Here is a 17,645-nt window from a genome sequence, read left to right on the forward strand (position 1 = left end):
TGACCCCCCTAAAAACTGGTTGAGGCAGGGGTGTGATATGCCTTCTTCCACAATAACTACTCTTCTATAGGGACTTTTGAAAATGACAGGCAGAGGAAGAGGCAGGCCATTCCGCAGGGGTGACAGAGGTCAGGCCGCAGCCTAAGTAGGAAGTTGCAGAAGGTGCATGCAATTACGCCAAAGGACGCACCAGACTTGGTTGAGTGGCTCACTCAGCCTTCTGCTTCTGCACCCTCCTCATCCTCTCTATCTGCACCCTCTTCACTCTCTGCTGTGTGCACCCCCAAAGACACCACCACCACCACCATATCCCCTCCGGTCGAGTCAGAGGAATTATTTTCCCATCCAGTACAAGACCTTACCGATGTGCAGCCATTATTGGCATCGGATCAGGAAGAGGAGGTATTAACGGTTGCCACCCAGCAGTCTGACAACAGTACCCAGATCAGCCCAAGGAGGGTGGTCCCCGCTGTTGCTGCCTACTCTGAGATCTTTAATGTCAGTGGTGGTGAAGGTGACGAATCCAATGATGACATGTCGATGTATGTCACGTGGGTGCCCACAAGAGAGGAAGAGGAGGGGAGTTCAGAGGGAGAGACTGAGGAGTAGGAGGAGAAGCAGGCAGAACTTACAGTGCACAGGAGGCAAAAAGCAGACTGCTAATGTATCTGGAGCGAGCCATCCACCATGCATGGTCACATCTAGCGCTCCCAGGACGCCAGCACATGGCTCCGCAGTGTGGGCTTTTTTTAACGTTGACAATAGTGTTGCCATCTGCAGCCTGTGCTGTCAACGCACAAGTAGCGGTAAGCCCAACACTCACCTAGGGATGACTGCCATAAAATGGCATCTGGCCTCCCATCACCGAGCCCAGTGGGAGCAACACCGTCAGAACCCACAAAGCCACACTCTCAGCGCTCCCCGTCCTGCCCCTTCTCCTCTCTTCTCCCAGTTGTCCTCCACTCCACCTTCGACTGTGCCATCGTCACGTTCATGTGGCAAAAGGCAGGCTTCCTTGCCCCAAACGTTAGAGCGAAAAAAGATGATGACGCCGGATAACCATCTTGCCCAACGGCTGACCGCTGGCTTGTCAGAACTGCTAGCCCGCCAACTACTGCTATATAACCTGGTGGACTCGGAAGGCCTTTTAGAAAATTTGTGGCCATAGGAACACCGCAATGGAAGGTCCCTGGAAGGAAATATTTCTCCCAGAATGGCATCCCAGAGATATATGGCCACATTCAGCGGCAAGTGAATGTATCTCTCTCTGGCACACAGTGTCGGTGCCAAAGTACATCTGACCACAGACACTTGTCTAGCAAACACGGGCAGGGAAGGTACTGTCTATAACTTTTACTGCCCACTGGGTGAACCTTCTGATGGAACCTTCACCACGGATTGCATGCAGGCCTGCCTCTTCTTCTCCTCCTCCTACTCCATCCTCCCTCTTCTCCTCGGCTGACTCCTCCTTTTCCACTGCTACCGTCTCTTCTGCTGTGCCCCCCAAGCTCTCCAGAACCTATTTGACGTGCAAGGTGAGACATTACCATGCTGTGCTGTGTCTGTTGTGCTTAGAAGCCAAGAGCCACACTGGTCCTGCACTCCTTTCAGCTTTGCGGTCACAGGCCCATCACTGGCTAACCCCGCTCAATTTGACAGTTGGTAAAGTGGTGTGCGACAACGGTGCCAATCTGCTGAGCGCGCTGAAACAGGACAAAATGAGACACGTGCCGTCATGGCACACGTCCTGAACTTAGTTGTGCAGTGATTCGTTACCAAATACCCAGGGGTCCAGGACGTCTTGCGGCAGGCCATGAAAATCTCTGGCCATTTTAGAAGATCTTACACTGACATGGCTCGCTTTGCTGACATTCAGCGGCGACACCACCTGCCCGTCAGACGTCTGATTTGTGACTACCCGACGTGATAGCACTCCACCTTGATAAGCTGCAGTTAACGACTACCTGTACGAACTCTGTGGCAAGACAGGTTCTGGATGATTTTTTTTTACTGCGCCAGTGGCTGCTCATGTGTGACGCATGCAGACTTCTGCGGCCATTTGATGAGATCACCAAACTTGTCAGTCGCAGCCAGGGCACCATCAGTGACATCGTACCTTACGCCTTCTTTCTGGAGCGTGCATTGCGTCGTGTCATTGATCAAGCTGTTAAGGAGTAGGAGCTGGAAGATGAGGAAGTCTCAATGCTGGATGAATTCCCAGGGGGCTACCCCATCTGAGACAAGTCAACAACAGGAGTTTGAAGAGGAGTCAGAGGAGGATGGTGCCGGGGCGGAGGAGGAGCAAAAAGAGCATGCTTTAAATGTTTCTGGGATCCCTGGTGTTGTCCGTGGCTGGGGGGAGGAGAACGAGGACGACATTATCCTGGATGATGAGCAGGAGCTAGGCCACTCCACCGCTTCCAATTTAGTGCAAATGGGGGCCTTCATGCTCCAGTGTTTGAAGAGGGACCCTCTTATAAAAAACATAAAGGGCAAGGACCAGTACTGGGTGGCAACATACTTAGACCCCCGGTACAAACACAAAATGTTACCACCATCACAGAGGGCTGTCAGAATGCAGCACTTTCAGGCCTTGCTTCGAGAAATGTTGCATTCTGCTTTTGAGGGCGCTGGCAGAGGAATTTCCACCCACGGAGAAACAGTTGCGGGTACCAATCCAACTGCATGCAAGAAGAGGGCGGTTTGAAGATTTGTTGGTCACTTCAGATATGAGATCATTCTTGCAGCCAACCCATCGACAGACGTCCTCAGGATCAAGCATCAGGGAACGCCTAGAGCGACAGGTGGCCGACTACATCGGGTTAACGGCCGATGTGGATGCTTTGAGAAGCAATGAACCACTGGACTACTGGGTGTGCAGGCTTGACAATTTGCCATGGAACTGTTGGCTTGCCCCTCGTCCAGTTTCCTGTCCGAAAGGACGTTCAGCACAGCAGGGGGGATCGTGACCGATAAGCGCACTCGCCTAGCTCACGTCAGTGTGGACTACCTCACATTTCTAAAAATGAATGAGGCATGGATCTCTGAGGAATTCAACACATGTGAATAGTCAACCACGTTTGACTGAATTTCCTCATGACAGCCCACAAATATCCGCCACCACTCAACAATCATGGTCCCTGTCTTATATACAGTGGCATAAAAGGCCTTTTATGTCTGTTGAATGCCTAGTTTTTGGGGCCTGTACTGGCCGACAGTTACATATTTATCCTGTGACCGCCTAATGTACCTCCAACCACAGAATCCAAAGTTCTTTGCTGTCAGGTGAATGCCTATTGGCTAATTTTTGGGGCCTGTACTGGCCGACAGTGAATTTTTTTTTATCTCTAGCCACATAATCACACCCTTGTCTCTCTCCTCTGCCTCTCATTATGGTGGCGTATGAACCGCATTCACCATAAGGACCTTCTAATATCACAGGGTCATGTGACTGTGCCCCCTTATACCCTACATTGTGCCCTCTTACCACACCCTGTGCAGTGCCCCTAGTCATTCCCTGTACTGTGCTCTCTTATACTCTTAACACTCGCGGTATGGCGGTCTTATCCAGTCACTGTGCAGAGGTGTTATCCGGTCAATGTATGGCGGTGGTATTCAATATCTGGATGGCCATAACTGTATCTCTTTCCTTGCCCATGCCATCCTTTTTTAGACCTGGCATGAAAATGGCCCCTGATTAAAATACATATTTTTTGTGGGAATTTTTGCCAATGATCCCCCTCTGGTATGTCACTGTCCATGTTGTGGGACTATTTGTGCACTCATAGTTTGTATTTGGTGGCTGCAAATATGAAGGTTTTTCAGGTTCGCCTGCTATTAAAGTCAATGGGCGCGATGCGAACGCGTGGTTCGCGAACATTTGATCGTGAACGCGAATCGTCTCTGCCGATGTTCGTCCATCACTAATAGTGGCATCTGGTTGGGTCATAAGACAAAGGGCCTCAGGAGTATCCCTATCTTTCCATGGCTTAAGTAAGTTAATATGGTAAATCTGATAGGGGTTTCTTCTATCTGGCTGATGTACCAGATAGTTAACTTCACCCACCCTCTCAACTATTTCATTGGGCCCTTGCCATTATGCTAGGAGTTTGCTCTCCACTGTGGGCACTAAGACTAGAATCCGGTCCCCTGGACTAAACTGTCTAAGACAGGCCAACCTGTTATATATTTTAGCTTCTGCCTCTTGAGCCTGGAGAAGATGCTTCTTAACAATAGGCATTACCTGAGCTATCGGCTCTTGCAGTGTGGCAACATGTTCACTTCTATAAGGAGTGATCTCGCTCTCTCAGGTCTCCTTAGCTATATCTAACAGCCCTCGAGAATGCCTGCCATATAACAACTCAAAAGGCGAGAACTCTGACACTTGAGGCACCTCTCTGATTGAGAACAGTAGGTAAGGCAACAGGTAATCCCAATTCCGGCCATCCTTTTCAACTACTTTCTTCAACATGGCTTTCAAGGTTTTGTTAAAACATTCTACCAAGCCATCTGTCTGTGGGTAGTAACCCAAGGTGCATAACTGGGTAACTTTCAATACTTTACAGAGATCCTGTATTACCCTTGACATGAACGGGGTCCCCTTGGCGGTCAAGATCTCCTTGAGCAGCCCTGTTCTGGAAAAAATCTGAAACAGCTCTCTGGCGATAGCTTTGGAGGAGGCCTTTCTCAAAGGCACTGCCTCAGGGTACCGGGTGGCATAATCCATTACAACTAATATATATTTGGTGCCCCCTAGTGGACATCACTATTCTCTCTCCAAGTGGACCTCGATAATAGGCAATGGTAGTTTGCGACTGGGAAGGTTACTTGGCACATAGGGCAGTACTGGCAATAATCCCTAATTTCTCGGTAACGCCATGGCCAATAAAACCTTTGTAAAACCCTTTCAAGTGTCTTATCCGCCCCCAAGTGTCCCTCTAAGACATGGCTGTGCGCCAGGTCCATTGCCATGAGTCTATATGGCTTGGGAACCACAAGCTGTTCCACTAATTCTTCACGGATTTTAGTCAACCTGTACAACAAGTTTCCATTCATGTCAAAGTGAGGGTACCTTTCATCTGCCCCTGGCTCTTAAGGTGCCCTATTGATTACCCCAACATTATTTAAGGACCCTTTAAAAGTCTCATCTCAGAGTTGGGACATCCCAAAGTTTCCCCAAGATACTTCCAAGTCATGGACCGTCTCCTCAAGGTCAGACTTCTCCTCATTATCAGCTACCATGGCCGAGGACGTAAATTCAGCGATCACCACAGGGTCAATGAGCACGGGGCTGTCTTTGCAGGCAGGGCGTTGTTGAGGTACCGCCCTGGCCCAAAGATCCCAGAACAAAGAACAATCCTAGCCAAACTTCATCTCATGCATCAGCCTCTGCACAACCCCCACCTGGTGGGACACCGTACCCTCCTCTGTTGTTAAGATGACCTAGGCCACTGGGTAAACCTTGGTATCGCCATGAATGCAAGTGACCCCCAAGGTTTTCCCAGGGACCAACCTATGAGGGATTTGGGCCATTAGGAGCATGACCAGGCTCCCTGAGTCCAGAAGTTCAGTTTTGGGGGTGTCATTAACGCTGATTGAACAGAATGGAAGTCCCACTCCAGAGTTTGGAACAGCGCTGCATGCAAACATGGAGCTCCGTCTCTTCACAGAACAGTCCATTTGGTCAGAGTTGAGGGGGCACTGGGCCTCCATATGTCCCGGGGCATGGCATCTCCAGCAGATGAACTCTCTTGGGGAAGGTCTTGTCATTGGCTCTGGTATGCTCTTGGCCTTAGAACGTCCTTACTGAGATGTTTTTAGTCCTGGCCTTCAGAGTCACTCTGGGTATTCCAGTATGGGGAGGTCAGGGACCCCGAGTCAGCTATAATGTTCTCCACTGCATAATATCTCTCTACCAAGCCTATAAAGTCATCCGCAGTCTGCAGGTTTCCTTGTGCAACCCAGCAATGCACTGGTTTGGAGAGAGCATGCATGAAGCGGTCCATTATGACCCGCTCCACCATTTTGACTGGGGAACAGACATCCGGCTGTAGCCATTTCTGGACGAAAGTAGGTCAAACATTTGGGGGCTTGCCTCTCCTAAACCCCCATTGATGCACCCTCTGAGTACGGACTGTGATGGTTACCACCAGATGTGCCAAGATCTCCGCTTTTAGTTTGGGGTATTCTCGTGCATCCTGCAGTGACAAGTCATAATAAGCCTTCTAGGGCTCTGAAGCAATAAATAGGGGGAATAATTGAGGGATAAAAGAATAACTTTAGTCCAGACCTTGACATGAAGTCCAATGGCAGCTTTACTTTGCATAAACGTTCTCTAGAACGGTTTACAAGCTTTATCTTGGTTCCAGCAGGCAAACTCCACTCTGCTATATGTGTTTCTCTCTGAATCTGCTAAAGCACTTATCTAGGACTTTAGTAAGGCTTTTGATACTGTCCCACATAGAAGGCTTATCAATAAATTGCAGTCTTTGTGCTTGGACTCCCATATTGTTGAATGGATTAGGCAGTGGCTGAGGGATAGACAACAGAGGGTTGTAGTCAATGGAGTATATTCAGACCATGGTCTTGTTACCAGTGGGGTACCTCAGGGACAGTGGCGTACCGCCAATAGAGGCAGGGTACGCCACTGCTATGGGGCCCGCGGCACTGCGCTCACTGCAGGCTCAGAGGCGGTCTGCCCACTTATAATTGGCTCCCAGCGCCGCCGATAATACACGCCCCCCCCCCTCGTCTGACTTCTCATTGACTGTGCGCTCCCTAGGACCGAGCCGCGCTCCCTCGGCTCGTGCATTTGCTGCGCCTGCACTGCTTCACATACTGGGCCAATCAGCATTAGCAGTGTGCAAAGATTCTGCTGCTGATTGGCCCAGCCAATGCAGGCAGCAGGTGCGCACCAAGCATGGAAGAACTTTAGAGTGAGTTGTGCTGCCCACCCGCCAGCCTCGCCAGTGCCACCCAAAACCATCATCTCACAGCCAGTCCAGACCTGTGCCACTGCCAGCCCGTCCACACAGTAGGACTGCCACAGCCACTATCTTTACAACCGGGATCATTAATGAAAAAAAAATGTCTGTACTAATAACAGTCTCTCTTAGCACTGGCGTAACTAGAAATGACTGGGCAGTGGGCCCCACAGGAGATTTTTGAATGGGCCCCCCAGCAAATTTTTGAATGTGGCCCCCCAGAAAATTTTTTAGTGGGCCCCCCCAGCTGTTTGGCACCTCTGAATGGCAAAGACACTTGACTTCTTCCCTAATACAGTCCAAATTCCAATTATCATCCAAAAGACAAGTCATGGAAATATATGTATACTGTAGTATGATATTTTGACAGTAAAGGTCTTCTGGTTAGTACAGTATACTTTCTATATTTCCATGACTTGTCTATTGGACGATAATTGGACTGTATTAGGGAAGTCAAGTGTCTCTGCTGGTCAGAGGTGCTGGACAGCTGGGAGGGGAGCAATTCAAAAATTTCCTGTGGGGCCCGTTCAAAAATTTCCTGTGGGGCCCAGTCATTTCTAATTACGCTAGTGCTAATAGAGACTGTATAAAACGTTCCAGTTCCAGAACTTCATGTATGGGACTTTCTGAGGACAGCAGCAAGCAGAGTTCCTGTGGGGGTGGGAGGTACTGTAGGCTCAGAGGACTCAGGACAGTGCCCCCCCTCGCCCCCCCATGAACTCTGCTTGCAGTTAAAGGGAACCTGTCACCTCAAAAACACAAATAAAACCGCCAGCATTAGTCGTCCCCAGTCTGTTCATAATTATAGATGAGCAAATTTCATATTTTAAAATTCGTTCACGCTTCGTTTGGTGGTAAAAGGTGAATTGCATTATGGATTCCGTTACCACGGACCATAATGCAATTCCATGACGGAATGCATAACTGAATGCCTTTATAGGCAGCTTTATAGGCATTCCGTTATTCATTCTGTCATAATAGAAGTCTAGGGCCTGCATAACGGATCCGTCCGGTTTGCGTTATGCTGGAGTCCTCAGTAGGTCATGTATACATTTTTTTAATTGGCAAATGGGGGTGGGGCAGGGGAGGAGCCAGGGCAGGAGGTGGGATGGGCCAAGGTAGTGGGTGGGGTTAGGGGTCCAATTCAGATTCTTGCTATGGGGCCCAATGATTTCTATGTACGCCCCTGCTCAGGGATCTGTTCTGGGACCCATATTGTTTAATATCTTTATCAGCAAAATTGCAGAAGGCCTCAATGGTAAGGTGTATCTTTTTGCTGATGACACAAATATTTGTAACAGGGTTGATGTTCCTGGAGGGATACACCAAATGGAAAAGGACTTAGGAAAACTAGAGGAATGGTCAAAAATCTGGCAACTAAAATTTAATGTTGATAAGTGCAAGATAATGCACCTGGGGCGTAAATACCCAAGAGCAGAATATAAAATCAGTGGTACAGTCCTAACCTCAGTATCTGAGGAAAGGGATTTAGGGGTCATTATTTCAGAAGACTTAAAGGTAGGCAGACAATGTCATAGAGCAGCAGGAAATGCTAGCAGAATGCTTGGGTGTATAGGGAGATGCATTACCAGTAGAAAGAGGGAGGCGCTCATGCCGCTCTACAGAGCACTAGTGAGACCTTATTTGGAGTATTGTGCTCAGTACTGGAGACCATATCTCCATATTGATACTTTAGAGAGAGTTCAGAGAAGAGCTATTAAACTGGTACATGGATTGCAGGATAAAACTTACCAGGAAAGATTAAAGGACCTTAAAGGGAACCTAGCACATCGGCAATACCCAGTCCCCATAGCTCTGTGCGCTTTTATTTAGTAAAAAAAACTGATTTGATACATATGCAAATTAACCTGAGATGAGTCCTGTCTCTGACTCATCTCACATACAGGACTCATCTCAGGTTAATTTGCATATGTATCAAATAGTTTTTTTTACTAACTAAAAGCACACAGAGCTATGGGGACTGGGTATTGCGGATGTGCTAGCGGCCATCTAGCAACCCATGTCCTCAGCTCTATACACAAAATCCCGGTGACAGGTTCCCTTTAACATGTATAGCTTGGAAGAAAGACGAGACAGAGGGGATATGATAGAAACTTTAAAATACATAAAGGGAATCAACAAGGTAAAAGAAGAGAGAATATTTAAAAGAAGAAAAACCGCTACAAGAGGACATAGTTTTAAATTAGAGGGGCAAAGGTTTAAAAGTAATATCAGGAAGTATTACTTTACTGAGAGAGTAGTGGATGCATGGAATAGCCTTCCTGCAGAAGTGGTAGCTGCAAATACAGTGAAGGAGTTTAAGCATGCATGGGATAGGCATAAGGCCATCTTTCGTATAAGATAGGGCCAGGGGCTATCCATAGTATTCAGTATATTGGGCAGACTAGATGGGCCAAATTGTTCTTATCTGCCGACACATTCTATGTTTCTATGTTTACTGACAGGCTGGCTGTATAACTCTAGGTTATGCCAGGGAACTTTCCTCTTGGCTCCTGAGGATTCAAGCTTTGGCCTCCATGGCCAGCAGAGCTCGAGGTGCTCTGGCTGGTGTGGCCACGTCCAGCAGAGACGTGCCCCTGCACACCCTTCCCCTAGCTGGGGATAAGCTAGACTGACTAGAACTTCTGCCCCACCCTTCCTGCAGGAAGTAGGACTCGCCATGTTTAGAATGGAATGGAAGGTTCCATTCTATCTAAGTATAACTCTGCCATGTTTGCCACCACCTGCTGGTGAACCAGGCACATTACATGAACAGTTACATAACATTAGAAATGCAGTGTTGAGGACCTGGAATAAATGCATAAGATGAGGTTAGAAAAATAAAGACAGTAGCAAGGTGCAGAAGTGGTAACACCACTCTGGGGTGTTACAGTAGCCTTCAGATAAGAACACAGCAGCAGCCTTTTAGCGGTGAAAGCAAAGCAACGGTTGTCTTTTATTCTTGACAAAACAATAAGGCAGTAGACTGCAGTGACCGGCTTGCTCCAGCCGGCCTTAAAGAAACAATAAAGTCCCGTATCTATAGCATAACACAGGCATAGGTTTAGCACAGTATCGTAACCCCCACGGGGTGCATGTGGACCTCGCTTTGTCCTCAGTCTTTCAGGCACTGCCACTCCAGCTCAGACTCTGATCCCACACAGCACTCCACAGAGCTCCACTATCAGAGATAGGTAATCACCCCCACCTGACACTGCTGGCTGTTTTGTAGGCCAGTCAAGACCTGGCCTGGAACGTGGGGAGTAGTCACCCACCCAGCACTATAACTACTCCCAGTAAGAGCCGTCCCAGATCAGCTATTCATAGCTACACATATACTAAATAAACAAAATGTCAACCTCCTACTGCCGCTGACAGCTTAAATACTGGCTCCTACTTCACCGATGCCAGGAACCTCGGTGACACATATCTACCATCAATGATGGTTCCTTGTGCCTTTCTACAGTATCTATCTACAGTATCTATCTATCTACAGTATCTATCTATCTATCTATCTATCTATAAACAGTATCTATCTATCTAATTGCAAAGAGAACAGCAGCACAGTTGGACAATGTGAGGCTGGGTGCAAATCCTCAGGGGAGATAGGTATTACTTCCACTGATAAACACAATAAACAAAAAGTGAGGCAGCACTCCAATTGTGGTGAAAGGGTGAAGACCCGTTTATTCCCAAGGCTTTTATGCCTTGGGAATAAACATGGCTTAACTCTTTCACCACAATTGGAGTGCTGCCTCACTTTTTGTTTATTGTATCTGTCTATCTATCTACCGTATTTTTCGATCTATAAGACGCACTCCCCCCCCCCAAAAGTAGGAGGAAAATGGCAGTGCGTCTTATGGGGCGAATGCTGCCGTTTTTACACCGATGCACCGCCGACCGCAAGCTGCACGGCTGACGTGTGTACCACTTTATGAATGAAGCAGGTGGCGCAGGCACGTGACATAGGAAGTTATGCTGCCAGTGCCCGCCCGCCCAGCCTCCTGCCTCCAGCCTCCTGCCTGCTATGATCGTAAGTAAAGGCTGCTGGATCGAACATATTTATAGTTAAACATTGCTTGCCTGCAGTTACAGTAGATACCATTAGTACAGTGAGCGGGGCCCGGTGCAATAGAATACAATGACTGCACTGGGCCCCCGCTGCCATTTAAAAACTAGTGTAGATGCCAGCCCCCACCCCCTGTATTGGGGGTCATTCACAGTGGATGGTGCTGTTATGGGGGCATCTGTGGATGGCATGACTCTGTTATGGGGGGGATCTGTGGATGTCAAATAGCTTAAGATGCTATTTATCTGTCATCCACAGATCCCCGCCATAGCAGTGTCATGCCATCCACAGACGCCCCCATAACAGTGTCAGCCACAGACCCCCATAACAGTGCCATCCGCAGACCCCCATAATAGTGTCATTCACAGGCTACCATTATTTTCTTATTTTCCTCCTCAAAAACCCCTAGGTGCGTCATATGGGTATCTATCTATCTACAGTATCTATTTATCTATAAATCCATCAATATCTGATTAGTGGGGATCTGACACCCCACACTCCTGCTGATCAGCTATTCTGCTCTGGCAACAGAAATCCCACTACACTCCTATTGAAGTTAATGGACACAGCACTGCAGTTACCAGCTCTGTTCACTACACAGTGGATGGAGCAGTACTGTAGTTTCAGTGACAGCTTCAGGAACTGGAGCTGCTGGAGAAGAACTGAACTGCATGGGTGCAGGGTGTAGGATGCCCATTAATCTGATATTGGTAATGCTGTGCAGCCAGACAATCCGCAGATTGCCATCCACTGTGATGTCACAGCCCTATAAAAGCCTCATCACCTTTGTCTCCGCCATTGTCCTATGAGCTAAGCATAGGGAGAGACATAAAAAAAGCGCTTATGCTCTAGGGACAATGTTGCTAAAAACAGTTAATAGAAACATATTGAAGAGGAGGACTGCAGGGAGAATGCAGGGAGGCTGAAAGGAGAATGCAGGGAGACGTACTGTGTCAGTTTTATTTATTTATTCCTACATTTACTTATTCCTCATCCTCATCTTTTGCTAGCTTTACTTCCTTCAAATCCTACTTTAAAGTCTCCATGTCCTAGAAAAGTCAGAAAGATGCAAAGAAGGGAGGAGCTGGATGTTCCTGACATAGTCTCATGAATATTAGATGTTGTGAAAGGAGGAAAAGCAGATGGCAGAAGAAGGGGTCCCACCTGTAGGGCAGGAGAGTGCTGGGGTTGGAGAAGTGTGTATGCAAGGAGCTGATTAATATTATACTGTCAAACTGCAGTGGATTGCAGGCTATAATATGCATATTGTCCCCCACCTAACAGCCAAATCATATAGCAGCAACAGCCCCTGTTTAAAGGGAACCGGTCACCTCCAAAAACCATCCCAAGCCGCCAGCAGTACCTGACAGTGGCCAGCAGCGTGTTTCAGACGATAATTTTCTTCCTGAAGGCCGATGTGGCTAAAACTCAGAAAATGTTCCTTTATCCCCTGCCGGCGAGCTTCTCTAGTCATGCTTGAAGTCACGGGGGCAGCGGCCTCCTTGCTTCAAGTCACGGTAACCACGCCCCCTTCGCTGTGACTGACAGAGCTTATGCTGAGAGTTCGGCAAAGCCAGCAGGGAAGGGGGCGTGGTTATCTTTTTCTGAGCTTTAGCCACATCGGCCTTCAGGAAGAAAATTATCGTCGGAAACACGCTGCTGGCCACTGTCAGGTACTGCTGGCGGCTTGGGATGGTTTTTGAAGGTGACAGGCTCCCTTTAAAGGTGCATTAAAGGTGCTGCATGAGCATTAACAATAAAGGGGGGCTATACAGTGCCATCTTCATTATTAAATGAAAGGAAGCTGCGGCTAATTGGCAGAGCAGTTCTTTACCGCGCAACCCGCCCGCAGCACGGCCACCACGTGTGGCTGTACCCTAAGGCACAGTGGCCTGGGTATACCTGATTTTATAGAAATTTGTGAAGAATTCTTTCATAATGAATCAAGTTGCTGAGTCAAAATTTCTGAATACTTGGCACATCTCCAGTGACGATAAATGTCATTACTTACAGGCAAACCATCTGACCATGTGAAGCCTTCATCCAGATTACTGCGCCATAAACCAATCCAGAAATGTGCATCGTATTCGCCATACCATGAGTATGAATCCGTTTCCTCACTTCTTGCTCTGTATCAAAAATTAAATAACATTTTATTAACTCCTTACAGATGCAGCCTATTTTGACCTTAGAGACAAATTTTTGTTTTGTTTAGTTTTTTTAATTTTTTCATCCCAGTATTCTAGCAGCCATAACTTTTTAAAATTTTCCATCAACATAGCCGTATGAGGACTTGTGGGGAAAATTTTTCATCGTAGGTGTATTTGAAGTTTTAAGATTACTTCATGGTACATGGTTTTTTATAAATTCAGCACCACTGTGATGTTGTTGCACCTATTTTAATGAAAAAGTACGTCTGAGGGTTACCTGGTGTAGAGTTGCGACTGGCTGCGACTTTGTTGCTTATTTAGGTTGCAACTTCATAAATATGACTTAAAAGTGATCTACTGGCAAAACCTGACCAACTTCTCACTCCACTTCTGAAAGTGGCATGAGAAGGCACAGCTCACAAAACGTCACAAAATCTAGGCACAAAAAAGTTGCACGCAACATCACGCAAAATTTTAGCAGATTAGATGAATGTCCCCCTTGAATTCTACTGATGATTTCTCTTACTATTTTTGTTATACAGATGGTTACAAATTTTACTTTAGAGGGCATCTAGTCAGCAGATTTGTATCTGCCAATGGCTGACCTGTTACATGTGCGCTTGGCAGCTGAAGGTATCTGTGTTGGTCTCATGTTCATATGTGCCCGCATTGCTGAGAAATATTATGTTTTCATATATGCAATGAGCCTCTAGGAGCAATGGTGGTGTTTCCATTGCACCTAGAGGCTCTGCCCCCTCTGTAACTGATCCACCATCTGTACTTTGATTGACAGGACCAGGTGTGATCACGTTTATGCTGTCCGACAGGAGGTAGTGGAGCAGCTAGTAGTACCACAGCCCTACTGCCGGGCAGTATTAGACTTGGCTCACACACATGTAATGGGAGGTCATCTTGGGGTCAAAAAGACACTAGAGCCTATACTCCAGCGGTTCTTTTGGCCTGGTGTTTATGAAGAGGTTAAGAGGTTTTCTGAGTCGTGTCCAGAGTGTCAGATTACTGCTCCCATAGTTTACTCTCCCCATTATAGAGGTACCTTTTGAGCAGATCACTATGGATCTAGTGGGGCCCATGGTAAAGTTGGCCCGGGGTCACCAACACATAATAGTGGTAGTAGACTATGTGACTCTGTATCCGGAGGACTTGCGCAAAGGAGTTGCGCAAGCTGCTTTGAATCAAGCAGCTACGCACATCAGTGTACCATCCCAAACAGAGGGGCTGGTGGAAAGGTTTGATAAGACCCTATGTTAAAAGAGTAGTATCTCAAGATTGTTTTCCCCGTTCGAACTGTTATATGGCAGACATCCCAGAGGCCTGCTGGACATTGCCAAAGAGACATGGGAGCAGGAGCCTATTCCCCATAAGAGTGTAATAGTGAAAGAAAATCGAGGGCTGGGCCCACAGGTACTGAGGGTACACGATGCCACACAGTCACAGACAACGTTTCTCTGTCAGTCGTTAGGTTTACTGAACAATATAGTGAACAAGAAGCTGAGAATTTATAAAACCGATTGATGCACAGAAAATAAACCAACAGTAAACATTTAACACGATCTAACAATAAACCAGTAAATGTGAGGTTTACCCCAAAGTCCATTAAGCAGCCTAGCTGCACTTGTATGTTCCTATACGAGTTCCTCGTTGGGGTGTACCCTAAGTATTGCACAATACTATTTGTAATCCACAGGGAAATGTCTGTCTGTCTCTTGTAACTTTAATCCTTACTCCAGCTCCCAGCATATAACACCTTATGAGCAGCCAGAAGGATAGGAAGGTGTCAGCGTATGAGTCCCTTAGGGCTATGCATTAGCTCGCAGCCCATACACCGCAATGTAACTGTACTTGGAACGTTATTGTATGTCCAAATGCTACTTCAACAGTGTGGTGCAATGTGACGTGGCAAAGCCGCACTTACAGTTCCCTGAGCAGGTTCTTGGTGCTTTTTCTAATTTCCTGGTCCACTCCAGAACTGGATCTTACAGACACGACATTCCTGGGGGTCATCGCTGCAAACCTCCCCTTCATGCTGTCGCTAGTCTCCACCGTGAGCCGGTCCATTTCCTTCCAGATTCAGCAGAGATATTTCCTTCTGGTTTCCAGCAGCACCAAGCACAGCCTCCGTCTGCTCACTTCCTGCACCCAGAGGCACCTCCTCCCCTCATACAGGGAGAGTGTGATGCAATAAGTCATTTGCTAAGTGCAGTGTCAAACCTGCATAAACAGTCTGCTATCACACTTGTAGAGGACCAAAACAGCCCATAAGTTAGCTATTTACCAACTTTGCAAACTAAATATGTTATTTCTCTAAATATTGTATTTCTCTGATAGGCAGCTCCATTTTAGACCTTTAGCAACTTATCCTTTGCTGCCATCTACTGACCAAAGTGAGATGTTACAGTAAATATACAATTCATAACATAGCAGAGTAATACATTTAAGATCCCTTGCCTCACATCCTTACATGCCAGCCCATTAGAATATTGGCATCCCGACAGCTCTATCAAATAAATTCATCTGCCGCATAGCGCTGAGGGGGAATACCTGCCGTGGAGCGCTCTGATCTGCAAAGGCCTGGGTCCTCTGTCATTGTGCAGGAACAGGACCCGACCCCTCCCGGGGTGGTAGCACATTTTCAGGAATAGTGTCTACTACTGCACAATTGGGGGTGGACGACTCAGGCAAAGGCAGCGGTGGGATTAGCCACCACCCTATGTCTCTTGGACTCACAGGCTTCGATTGCCTCTCCTGAACACTTCCAGAATTATCTGTCGGGAAACGACTCTCTGAAAGACAAGGTCTGAGCATGTTACGGTGTAATCTTAGAGTCGGCCTATCAGAGTCTTCCCTTTGGACATCGTAGACTGGGCCTTCCAGATACACCTGCCATTTCACAATATAATGGCTGCGGTACCCAGCGGTCATCCAAGTTATCAGTGGGCCAGTTTAGCATGAACCAATACTCTGTCACCCGGCAACAAGTATGTAGTCTGCACAGGTTGATGATCCCTAGGGGTCTGCTGTTGCAACTTCTCATTGACCAACCGATGAACAGTCCTCAGTTTGTCTTGGTGCTTCTGCACCCATGAGTCTGGTGTCCTAGGGAACTCCTCCGTAAGAGGTCCAAGGTTCATTTTGGCAACTTCTGCCCTGGACGACCGAACAGCAGCATGTGTGGGGTATTAGCCGGTAGTGTTATGAACACGATTATCATATACCCAGAGTAGTTCAGGCAAATACTGGGGCCAGCACAACATACATTCTTTCTCCAGAGTACAGGAGCACCTGTAGAAGTGTCCTGTTGAATCTTTAACAGGTCCCATTGACCTGCGGGTGGTATGGTGTCTTTCTTGACTTCTCAATCCCTTACAGCCAACATAGCTTTTCCATCAACTTTCCTTGGAAGCAAGTTCCTTGATCAGAATGAATCTGCTTCAGGGCATCCGTATACCTGGATAAAGTGTTTGCACACTTCACAGGCGGCTGATTCCTCCGTCTGGTCATGGATAGGTACCGCCACAGAGAACTTTGTGAAGTGATCAGTCATCACAAGACAATACTGGTGACCACTCACCGACTAGGCTGATCAAGATGTAATCGATAGTGTTGGGCGAGCATGCCTGAGTCTCCTCCCCGCACAGTTTGTTGGATGCTATGCAGCCAATAAACATGCAGATAAGCACTGCCATTCACTGTAATGTCGTAACCATGTTGGTTACTGGCATTACAGTGATTGGCTGGCAGGAACGCGTCATCGGGTGTTATATAGCACCCGATAACACGTGTTCAGCTCAGTCTTAGTCTAGGAGAGCTGGAGAGCAGAAAGGAAAGATAGTGTAGGGAGTGAAATAGGAATATTTTTGTTTTTATACTTGTTATAGACCCAAAAGTCCTTTTAAGGACTATTGTGTGTGGAAGCAATATATATTTTTAGCGCAACCTGCGTTAAATTGCTAAAACTTGTTAGAAACCCAAAAATTCCTTTTAAGGACTATTGTGTGCTGCAGCAATATATATTTTTAGCGCAACCTGCGCTAAATAGCTTGCAATTGTTTGGCCGCTGCAGACAGCGACATTATCTGCGCTACATCTCCTGTCTAACATGTGCGCAGCCTAAAAATATCTGTGACATCCAGTTTACTTTTTCTGTAGCTGGTGTCCGCTGCGGACAGTTACATTAACTGCGCTACATCTCCTGTATAATGTTTGCGTATCCAAAATATTGGTGACATTCAGTTAAATTTTATTGCTGTTGGTGGCAGCGACATTACCTGCTCTACATCTCCTATATAACGTTTGTGCATGCTAAATATCAGTGACATTCATTCAGTGTAATTTTTTATTAGGCGGTGGCGACAGCGACATTACTTGCTCCATACCTCCTGTTTATTGTGTGCGCATCCAAAATATCAGTGACATTCAGTGTAA

The 17,645-nt window shown here is 47.1% G+C and overlaps 1 protein-coding gene across 3 annotated transcripts in view; it reads right to left on the bottom strand.

The window, feature by feature from the left end:
- LOC122938531 (macrophage mannose receptor 1-like) overlaps positions 1 to 17,645 on the bottom strand; it is a 335,729-nt gene that overhangs the window by 152,226 nt on the left and 165,858 nt on the right. For all 3 annotated transcript variants that reach the window (XM_044294084.1, XM_044294083.1, XM_044294085.1), the window contains exon 14: positions 13,064 to 13,181. In XM_044294084.1, the coding sequence (XP_044150019.1) occupies positions 13,064 to 13,181 (118 nt within the window). The remainder of the gene's footprint in view (positions 1 to 13,063; positions 13,182 to 17,645) is intronic.

Source organism: Bufo gargarizans, chromosome 5 (genome assembly GCF_014858855.1).
Source record: "Bufo gargarizans isolate SCDJY-AF-19 chromosome 5, ASM1485885v1, whole genome shotgun sequence".
NCBI lineage: Eukaryota > Metazoa > Chordata > Amphibia > Anura > Bufonidae > Bufo > Bufo gargarizans.